Here is an 11,007-nt window from a genome sequence, read left to right as displayed (position 1 = left end):
AAACCAGCAGAGAGAAAAGAGGCCATCCAGACAGGATGCCTTTGATCCAGTTTAAGAACTAACACCTACATCCCAACATCTTTCTACCAATGATGAAGACAGTCAGCTCAGAGTAAGACATTCAGGTGGGATTCATTTTATCTTGCATGTTTTAGATGTACTGCAAAGGCAAGACTAAGCAACAGTGGTAGCACATTTCCTCCTGACCTGAATGTGTTTGATAACACACTGCTTACAGAACCCAAGCAGATTTGCGCTACTGTTTTACCTATGGCTGTGGACTAGTTAGGTAGGACAAAACACCTGGACACGAGTATAGTACAGTTTTCTTGAGCTCTGTTAGTGACTGGTAGCTGAAGGCTGTGATGAAGGGGAGAAGAGAACTCATGTAAAGTAGGCACCTGCCCACTATCCGGTTGTTATTCTTCAGGTAGAAGGGCCATCAGTGCTGTCATTGCAAGCACTTGGCCATCTGCTTTCCCCTTTGCTTAAGTATTTTCAGCTTAAGAAAACTGAAGTTTGGAGATCAGGTTGATTTTTTTTCAGTCACTTGGAACACAAACGACTCAAGCCAACTCCTCAGGCACCGTGCCTGTGACCATTGCCTGCCCCAGCACCTGCCTGTGTGCTACCAATACTGCTCATTTTAAAGCCAAGAATGGCAGGCAGCTGGTCTGAAAAACGCTGCTTCTTCCCACAAGGGAACACCAGCTAAGAGAGAAAGGCCAATACGTTTTTGTAAGGTGAGGAGCAGCATTGTTTGTACACCCCTTGGCACAGCAGGAGGAATCACTAAAAGCCTGCTGCTGCACTTCCAGCAGCCCTGGCGAAAGGGGACTTTTCTCTGAGTGTGAGTGGGGTGCTGCGTAGTTCACATCTGTACCAAAAGACACATTCCCCCCTCCCCCGCAGTGCAATTCCTAAAAACAGATTTGTTATTCAGCAAATAAAATGGAAAGAGAAGGACCAGGCAACGAGGATCCTTTTTTTGTGCAAGTCTAGAAGCAGCTGAGATTGTTACCTTAACAGGGCAGAGCAGGAAGGTAGGTGTTTTAACTCATCTGCTGTCACAGCCTTCATCTTTCTTTTAGAAGGTGAAGGGATTATCGGTGTTGGAATTAGAGACACCTCTTCTCCCTTCATATCTCTACATTATAGCTCTTAAGGTCACAGCAAAGGGACAAATTTCTGTGCTGCTCTCAGCTTCATTTTCAGATTATATAGTTTTCTAAGACAAGCCTGATTTGTCTAAGACTGCGAGATAAGAGGGTGTTCAGCTTAAATTCAAATAGCCCTACAGGTAGGTTAGTCAGAAAGAACTGCAAGGGCATGTTTCAAAATGGATTTGTATGCCAAACATCCAGACATAAAGCAATGATGAAACTACTAGTCCTTGGAAGACAGCCATCCCTGGAGCTGTTCAAGGCAGGACTGGACGTGGCACTTGGTGCCATGGTCTAGCCTTGAGCTCTGTGGTAAAGGGTTGGACTTGATGATCTGTGAGGTCTCTTCCAATCCTAATAATACTGTGTGTGTGATACAGTGGGGGACTGGCCAAGAGCTTACTGCAGAGCAGTGCAAATGCACCTCTCTCTGAAATATAAGTCACCTTTGGAGTCAGTTCCTCATCTTTATTTGAATGTTAGATGATCAAAAGGACTGACCTAGGGGCAGATCCTCAGCTTGCTGACTCCACTGCTTCATCAAGGTGAGCACAATTCACGCTGGAGTCCCAGGCTTGTAATCACTACATCTCCTCAGGAATAGAGCACTAAATAGCCATGTAAGTCCACTTTGGTGCTTTCATGTTTCTGCTACCCTGAGAGATACTCTGCATATCAAAGCAAGGCAGGTCATTGGCCAAAAGGGCCTGAGCCCAAAGTGATATGCACAGCACAGACCAGTACAGTTTTGTACAGCTCTAAATGAAACGAAATATTGGCAGGTGACGTCCTCATCTTGCATAGCTTTGTTAGCCAAGAACATTTCATTCATCAGGAAACATGTAAAAGGTGTAATGAAAAGCTTGCCAAGATGAAACAAACATCTAGTTTCTGGAAGAGAAAGTGGGAGGACATAGCAAACAATTAACATACATGCTAGGAAATGAATCTTCTTAGTGCTGTGTGAATTCTCTTTGAAAATAACCATTAGATTATGCTACCTAGAGGGGTACCAATGCCTGTGGGGCCAGGAGTCAAGGTGGCATCATTTTGGAGAACATGCCTGGTTATGGGACTTTGGGAAAGAGAATCTCCTCCAAAAGTAAGTAGCAGTCCTAAGACATGCACGTGAAAGTCCACCGATTCCTTACTGCAGCAGCTCAGCAGTCTAGAATTAATACCATGGATTGTGTTAATCTTTCTGTTTCCTCAGAATTGAATTACCACTGGGCAAACAGACAAGAAGCTTTGTTTCCTTTTGGCATTATCACTCAAGCAAAAGCACAAAGATTCTCTAGGTAGCAACGTGCTCCATGATGGTAAACATCATGGCCTTTGCACTTAACAGGGGAAAAGTAAAGTCCAAAGTGGGACAAGACTGAGCACCACTGATGTGCTCACAGCAGCTACAGACTGTGAAACATGCTTAAATAGGAGACCCAGGAAAGCCTAGGCCTGGTCTGCAGTTCTGCTCTCTACACCAGTTTATTTGAAGTGCATGCTTTAAGGCACGCTAAAAAGTGAAATGGATTAAAGGAAGAGTGAGTTGACTCTTCTAAGAGGACCTGTTTTAATAGAGGGGCTTTTTGTCTGTCTGTTTGCTTATTCATCTTCACAACGTTTTTCTGAAGAAGGTGAATTGGGTCAGTGCAGGGTTTTAAACACTTTTTATTTTTAAAAGAAATCGTAAAATATGACACCAGGACAGTGGGCATCATTCAGTAATATCAGTTTCTGGTCCATAGAAGAAATTAATAAAGACCATCAGCATTTCAAAAAATAAATATGACTAGCTATATGGAAAGCAGGAAAAACAATTCCATTCTCAATACAGACAGGTACAAATGTTGAAATGTTGCTGTGCAAGGCAGAGGTAGAGGTAAACCAAACGTTTCAAACCCAGACCAGCTTTGGGTCTGCCTTGCCTCCCTCCCCGCCCCATGCACACACTCCTGGAAGTTCCTGTTGCCAGTAGTTTAATTTAAATCAGCCTGTCAGCCTCATCAAACTCAAACAGGTCTGTGTGCTCCCTGTAATTCTCTCAGCTAGAAAGCTATTTCAGCTTTCATAGAAATCAGTTGCTAAGCAACCTGTCCCCCTGGTTTTGCAACTTATGCAGGAAGGAAAGAGGCAGGAGGTTGGATTTTAGCTACTGCAATCCAATAAAACACTCTCTGGATGATGTCCGCTAAGACAAGTAGATGGTAGAGCCCTTTTAGGTATTGCAATAGTCCATCAGCTCCTCGGTGCTGCACCCAGAGAAGGTGCAACGATGTGCCTGGAGTTCTTCCAGTGAAGAGAGCACTGTCAGCAGAAGTGTCCCAAATCAAAAGGTACATCCTGCAGGGAGAGCCAAGTGCCGTACACAGTATGTTGATCCCAACATGGCAAGACACTGCCAAAGAACCCTCTGTACAGAGCAGCAAGTATCTTGACTTAGTGAAATAGAAAACCTAGAAATTGCACCACACAGATTTTCCAAACAAACTCAAGACAACCAAAGTCAGATTGTACAAACTGTTAGGTAAAAAAATACCTTCTTGTATATTCTGAGAATAAGTGGAAAGAGTCTTCGTGCAAATGGTCAGCCTTGATCAAGCAGAGGATGCAAAATCATTGTAAACGCATTAGTTCCTTCCCCATCTGCTGGATGTGCCCAGCAGTACCTATATTCTGCAGTATGATTAGGGTTAGAAAATCTTTTTCTTCTGTAAATGCCACCTTTCAAGTTCCACTGGTGTACCATCAGGACACTACTGGTGTCATATCCCACAGCTGTTAATATGAAAGAAAACATAATAATGTAGTAAAAGATAAGATGACACAGGCTACAATGCAATATCTAGATAAGTTGTGTCTGTCTTGGTTTAGTTTGGGTGATTGCTTTTGGGTGTGTTGAGGAGAGGTGATGTAGTTAGAGGCAGTTGCAGTAAGTCTGAAGAAGTTTGATTTCATCATCCAGCACCCATGCCAGACTGGCAGCAGTTGGCTGAACAACATTGTATATGTCACCATGCTTCACCCTTATGAGCCAGGTTCATAGCTGGGCTTAATCCCAGAATGCTAGGGGTTGAAGGTAACCCCCAGAGATCATCAAGTTCAGCCTCCATGCAAAGTCCATTTAGGGCAGTTCACACAGGAACGCATCCAGGCAGGTTTTGAAGACCTCCAGAGAAGGAGGCTCCACAACCTCTCTTGGCAGCCTATTCTGGGGCTCTGTCACAGTAAAAAAGTTTTTCCCCGTGTTGAGGTGGAATTTCCTGTGATTGAGTTTACACCCATTGCCCCTTGACCTATCACTGAAAAGAGTCTGGCTCCATCTCTCTAACAGCCACCCTTCAGATACGTGTAGACATGTGGCAAGGTCCCCTCTTAGCCTTCTCCAGATTAAACCAAACCCCCTACAGTACATTGCTAACTTGAACGATTAGCAGTCATAAAACAGTGTGAGAGGTTTTGTCATCATTCCAGATTTGTACAAATGTCATTACTTATTTTAGCTATTTCTTCACCTAGCCACGTAAGCGGAGATCTGCCACCTTGAAATACAGTTTGTTTTCCCAGAGGAAAAGCAACACAACCACTTGCTCCAGCCCCTTCGGTCAGTGAGGCCTCTTTGGGTCCTTACTGGCAAGAAGTCTGTCACTGGGAGGTCTCTGGGTGCAAGGAAGCAGGTAGGACATACCTGCAACCACACAGAAGAGGAAGGGAAAATGGAGTACAGGAATCAGAGCAACCCCCTCCTACCTTAATAACTTTGTCTGTCCCTGAGGTCAACAGCCATCCCCTGGTGGCATCAAAGTGTACGTGAACAATGTTGTGCTTACTGTCGTGGAAAGTGGCTGTGGGTGCTCGCCTGAAGAAAGAAATCCAAAGTCAGCCAAGACTCTGACTGCAGGATTTTCCCAAGCAGTTCTTTATGAGGAATTAAGTATTTGAATGATACAGTAAGTCATTAATTCAGCAGCCTCTCTGTAAACTCCACCTTGAGACTCCTCTGGCATGAGGGAAATGGGAGTGGTAGCCTGTCTAGCCCACCCAGTTCAGTAGGCATCACAGTCTTACCCTTTCGAAAGAGCCCAGGAACCACCCTGCCAGGCTGCTCTCTGCCAAAGCCTCACATCTGCCCAAGCCCTCCTAGCTGCAGTTTTGTCCCACTTCAGCACAAGCTGTTTCAGAGCCCACACTTACTCTTCATCTGTTATAGACTCATGACAGCTATCACAGACCCTCACTTCAAACTCGAACCCCATCAGCGGGATGGAGGAGCGCTTGGAGCTGCATTTGCCGCACACGGCTTTCCCACACTTCCTGCAGTGATGCTGTAGGGGACAAAACACAGGAAGACAATAGACTGTCACAAACGGAGCAGATCACTCCTCAAGTCCCACTGGCACTACCATCGACCCAGCTGAGGCTGCAGAGACTTCCAGAGAAGACAAAAATTGACAAGGGCTTCAGAATAAAGGATAGGGTGGAAATATTCCCCCTCCTCCACTGCCTGGAGCAAGCATGGACACTGGCAGCTGGCAGATAAAGCACTGCTTGGGCTATGTGACACCATACACCACCCGGTAAATCACTGCTGTCTTCCCCACTTGGCATCTATGGATGTAGCTGTGGGTCAGAGCGCAATTAGTGTTAGAGAGGTGCTTCAACAAGGCAGAAAGTGGAAGAAGGAAGTCCAAACCACTTTTTGTTAGCACAGCTCTGGGATTTGTATTGCAGCTAGCTAGGCATTTCTTGCAGGGCTGGGAATTGTACTTGCCCATTGTCCCTGGCAGTCTCAATTTGGGGACCTAAGGCTTAACAGCACCACTCAGTAGCATGTGGTACATCAAAATGTCTCCAGGTCAAGGCAGGAGAGATCTACGTTAGCACAGTGCCATCGTAGTCTGTAGGTATAACCATCTGCTCACCCCAGGCTCCTTTTCAGCCCCAGAAGCACCAGTGTGTCTGTGTTTAAATGCTACCTGTCTCACACGTCCCTGTGCATGGGCTGCACGGGACTGCAAGGTTGCCTTGCCAGCCACAGGACAGCCAGGCCCAGCTGCCATGAGCAATACTAAGAGAAGATGCAGCTCAGCTCTGTTCCAGACACCTGACTTCTCCAACCTCCATGAGAACAATCTTCTCAGCATATTCCAAATGTCTGCCACCTACAGCCCACTGCACAGCTCCTGCTAGGCAGCTAAATGCAGCAGTGTGCTCCAAGCAGACCAAGGAGCCCTTCCGGACACAGTCTGAGCAGTCACAGATGTGTACCTAACCTCATTGAAAGCAGCTTTGGTTCCAGCACAATCTGCAATAATCAGCTGCAGATTTTTCTACATCATGTTTAGCCAACAGAAAGCAAAGTCTCACATGGATAAAGCCAAGCAAAGCTTGAAACCAACTTACTCAGCCCAAGTCCTATTACATTTGCTCTTGGGACTGGCTGAAAACAATCAACTAACCCACCACCACCAAAACAGAAGGAAAAAGAAGTGTGTTCCTCTTGACCACAAAATCAAGCTTAATCAGCAAGGAATCCACCGTTTGACTATCAAACACTCAATGGAACAACAAATGAAGGTTCCCAAAGCTTTAGGGGAAAAAGGGTTACCATGAGATAAAAGCCTAATTTCACCACATTAACAGACAAAAGGACACATACAAACCTGCCTGAGGCCTATTTTCTTACTGTCCCACATTTGCTTGAAGTTCCAGAAGAAAGGCTGGTCACACTTTTGACAGGAGTCGCTATCCAGCCACTCGGGGGTCTGCAGCAAACACACACATACACAAGGTGGGAGTGACTAACAAATAGAAAAGTGTGGTGGTTAGGGGGTTCCCCGCCCCCCCCACACTTTAGAAATACCCAACTAGACTCAGCTGGCTCTGGGAATAGAAATGAAGCTATTTATTTACAGCAGCACAATGTACAAGCAGATATTTACAGCATATATACAGAAATATACAAGGTAAAAGTAATACAGAAGCACAACTCCCCTCCTAGAAACCTGAGTCCCCAGGAGGGGCTCTCAACCACCCCTGCACCTTCCCCCTGCCCCTCTCAACCTTACCCCAGTCCTAAAGAAGAATAGAGGTTCAGCCAAGAGGTTAAGAAGCAAGGTTAGCAGCAGGTGAGGGTAGGGAGCTGCAGCTCAGTCAGAAGCCCAAAGCAGAGTGCCACAAAAGGGCGAGAGTGTTATCTACTGTTTTCTTATTTCTCCTTCAGCGAGACTCTGAGGGCAGGAGACATCACCATTGTTTTCCTTTCACAGCCTATGATCTAGTTCTTCTCACCAAAACATTCTAGCCTGCTTCAAACTAGCACAAAAAGCTTCCAAGGGAGCCTAGAGACAGGACAGGTAAGTTGTACTGGAGAGCAACTAGACCAAAAATCCTCATTTTCACTACATCCCATTTTGATTCTTCCCTAGGATGTCTTTTTTTGGCTCAGCTCCCACCCAAATCAAGGAGCAGAGTTTGATTATAAAGGTAACCCAGAAACAAGCCTTCCTCACCTTTCCAAGTCTGGAACTGGCAATGTATGATTACTCTGTCCTGTCTGGACAGCAGTTACCACCTGCCATTGCCTCTGGTGAGAACTGGGGGCAATTAGTATTTCCAATAGCCAAGCTACTCATCTGGGAGGAAGAAGGTACTGAAATGCTGATGTGTTGAGTTTCTTTATTATTCCTTCCTTTCATTAATCCTGCAAGAGGTGTTCCTGCTGTCAGAGGTATCTATGATACAGGTCACACACAGGGGTGAGAAAGATGAGATTCACTTGAACCAGCTCCTTGTCCTGCTTTTACACAACCACACGGGAAGGAAGGTCTCCCATGTCCTAATGGGCACGCAGCTCTGCACTCACGCTGCAGACAAAGCGAGTAAGGTTTAAACACAGGAAATGTTTAAGGCACTGCTCTGTCCTGCAGCCAGATTGTGAGTGCAGAGTAGCATGAACCAGACGTTTTTTAGGGAAGTAAGTCTTGTCAGATCCCTAAAGAGCTCAGGAAATGCCTAAGGTGGCAGGGGGCAAATGCAGAGAGGGCTGTGATTCTTCTTCTCTACACTGAGCTGCTGGGGGACATGCAACACATCAGAGGGTTTAGGAAACCCTCTGAAGGACCCAAGACTCCAGAAGAGTCTTGGTTCTTGACCCCTCTCCAGCTTTCCATCAGTCTCTCCTAACTTGGCTTAGCAAGAGTGACACTCCTTCCCAGCAGATGACTTCTGCTCCCCACCAGGCCCAGAACTCATCCAAAAGCCAGTGCAGGCAAGGAGTCTATCCTATTCTCACAGTGGCAGTCCCCTGGCAGCATCCCTGCCTCAGTACCACTGCAACCCATCACGCAAGAGTAAATAAATACAACAGTGTATAGTGTTTGGTACTTGGTCAGGAAGTGCTATTGGCGAGCTACAGGTGTCTTATCAAAGCCACTGGCTTCTCATAACTGCAGTTTAAATGCCAAGAAACACAGCTGAGATTAAGGATTTAAAAATAATACAAAAGGCAGGCAAAGATGAGGTAAGGCTGATGGAGACAGCTCCCAGGGTAGCTTTCATCCTCAGCAAGAAAGCAACCACCTCTCTCAGCTTCTTCTGGCAGTTACTCTGAATGCAGTTCATACTGCTAGGGCAAATCCTTATCTTCTCTGCCCACAGCAGTCTTTCTGTTTAATGCCTACCGATTTACATCTGTGTTCATAAGTTTTCATCTCTTAAGCATCTGAACACCGCAGATGAAAAAGACATTTTGCCTGTGACAAGAAACTGCTTTGTAGTCAAATAGAAACAGCTTCTAGCATCTTTCAGATGTTGTCGTCTTAAAGCTTTTAAAACATAGAGATGAAAAAAAAATCAATAGCTTAAATGGCTTAATGCAACCTCAGAGATGTGGGAAATTTTGATAGTATCAAAGGGCATACATCACATGGAGAAAATCCCTAAATAAGGGCAAAAATACCAAAGTCATAATCCAGAAGAAAGTGTTCTAGACCCTAAAGCAAGGTTCGGTATTAAAATCTCAAAGGTTCACGTTTCAGAGGCGGTTTAGTGCCGTGAACAGCCTATTGTATTACTGATAGGAGGAACAAGCCCACACAGCCACGCACAGAGGAAGCAGTGCACCCATTAGCACCTGCTGCTAAGCCTGCCTTTAGCTAATTATGTTTCTCCTCCACTTTTTACGAATGCTCTGACAGCATTTCTGCCTGGTTTGTGACATGCCAGTCTTAATTCTCACTGCAGCTTTTCAAAGGCAGGAAATAAATAAAGTTTTCATTTCTGGATGCACAAGTTTCAGGAAAAAGGAAGCATCTGTTGGGAAGGAGGAAGCCTCTCTGCTTTCACTTCACTTTTGGAGCTGATAACATAATTGGCCATTAGATGAGTGATTAAAGAGAGCCAACTGGAATGCTAATTCACATCAATAAAAAGAAAGAAAAAGGAGCTCAGTTCCTGCCTAGGCCTATTTCAGTGGGATTTTAAAATCCAGCTTTCTGCTTAGCTTTCCTCCTTGCTCTAGAGAGACACACATGATCTGGGCAGGTCCAAGCCATAGAGAACCAGCAAAGCTGGTAAAAGACCATGCTATCAAAAGCCCAGTGTGGAGACTGGGGGTGGGTGCCTTTCCACAGCCCGCAGGCACAGGGCAGAGGTTTGCTGTGACTCACATTAGGGGGATTTGCCACACTGCCAGGCAGAGTCAGCGCCTGACTCGCTCAGCACAGCATCGCCGCTCCTTCCGAGTCAAGTCTCAACAACTGCCGAGGGGAGGCGGCTCCCTCAGCCCAACGACCCGGGGTGCATCGTCGGGCCCCTTTCCATTCACTGGCTGAGCAGCACAAAGGCAATTAGGAGCGTGTGGGTGAAATCTTCCTGTTTGGATTGTTGAAGTCAGTGTTTATCCCACTTCTACGTGGTTACACCCGAAGGAAGGAAGCCAGAGTAGCAGGCAAGATTGAAGCTGTGGGTAAGTGTCTTTTTAACAAGGACAAGAAAAGGCCCTGGGTTGCATGTTTCAGAGATGACAAAGAGCACTCTCGTTTTGTTTTCTTAAAGCCCCCAAGTAATTACCAATCCACCCATTTACCTCTGAACTGGTACCATTTCTCACAACGTTCTGAAAACAGAGCTGAGCATCTCTCAGTACTCTCCTTAGAGGATGCTTTTCAGAGCAGCAACATAAAGCTATTTAGCAGTCCACTTAACACGCATTTTCTGCCAGACTATTTCCCCTGTGCCATATTATCAGAGGCATGACATAATTGCAGTATAACAACTGGAGCATGTCCAGAAACATTTTTAAAGCCTGGAATGGTCTTGTTCAGGTTGAAAGTGGCACATTTTAGAAAGGCCCCTTCTTCCCAAGACTGTTAGAGATCAAATGAACAAGAACCAAGTACCTACCTCCTGCCTCTCAACATCCATGTTCCAGACGACAATTCCCCCATCTGCACCACAGGAGATGAGCTGTCGAGTGTGGTGAGCATAGGAGAGAGACTGAACTTTATCACTAAAAAGGAAACAAGGCAGTTACTAATCAACCATCTATGGCTGGTACACAAGCAAGTGCAACACAACCACCTGTTTGCCCATATGGTTTCCTCATCCCCTCACTGTACATGGTATGCATCAGATGCAAACCCGTAAGTCTTTGCCATCCAGCGAGACCAGAATCAGTGTTGCTCATCTGGGTAGCATCCACAAAAGTAAAGACTTGTTCTAATTACTGCTTTTGCTGCTCCTGGGATGAGAAGTTTTAGCTGCACTGGGAAATCTGGACAAAGTTGTAGCTCTGGGCCTGTTCAAAGGCACGTCTAAATGGGTAAATGCAGCCCTAATGGTGCAT

The 11,007-nt window shown here is 45.7% G+C and overlaps 1 protein-coding gene across 3 annotated transcripts in view; it reads right to left on the bottom strand.

Moving 5' to 3' along the window:
* Window positions 1-2,813: 2,813 nt before the first annotated feature.
* Window positions 2,814-11,007, bottom strand: part of WDFY2 (WD repeat and FYVE domain containing 2) — a 54,914-nt gene continuing 46,720 nt past the window's right edge. For all 3 annotated transcript variants that reach the window (XM_064176344.1, XM_064176348.1, XM_064176355.1), the window contains 5 exons: window positions 10,566-10,671; window positions 6,824-6,925; window positions 5,355-5,485; window positions 4,911-5,019; window positions 2,814-3,938 (listed from right to left, as the gene is read on the bottom strand). In XM_064176344.1, coding sequence (XP_064032414.1) covers window positions 3,909-3,938; window positions 4,911-5,019; window positions 5,355-5,485; window positions 6,824-6,925; window positions 10,566-10,671 — 478 coding nt within the window. In that variant the 3' untranslated portion in view covers window positions 2,814-3,908. The remainder of the gene's footprint in view (window positions 3,939-4,910; window positions 5,020-5,354; window positions 5,486-6,823; window positions 6,926-10,565; window positions 10,672-11,007) is intronic.

Source organism: Pogoniulus pusillus, chromosome 3 (genome assembly GCF_015220805.1).
Source record: "Pogoniulus pusillus isolate bPogPus1 chromosome 3, bPogPus1.pri, whole genome shotgun sequence".
Lineage (NCBI taxonomy): Eukaryota > Metazoa > Chordata > Aves > Piciformes > Lybiidae > Pogoniulus > Pogoniulus pusillus.
The sequence above is the reverse complement of the archived record's forward strand: the minus strand, read 5'-3'. Positions and strand labels throughout refer to the sequence as shown.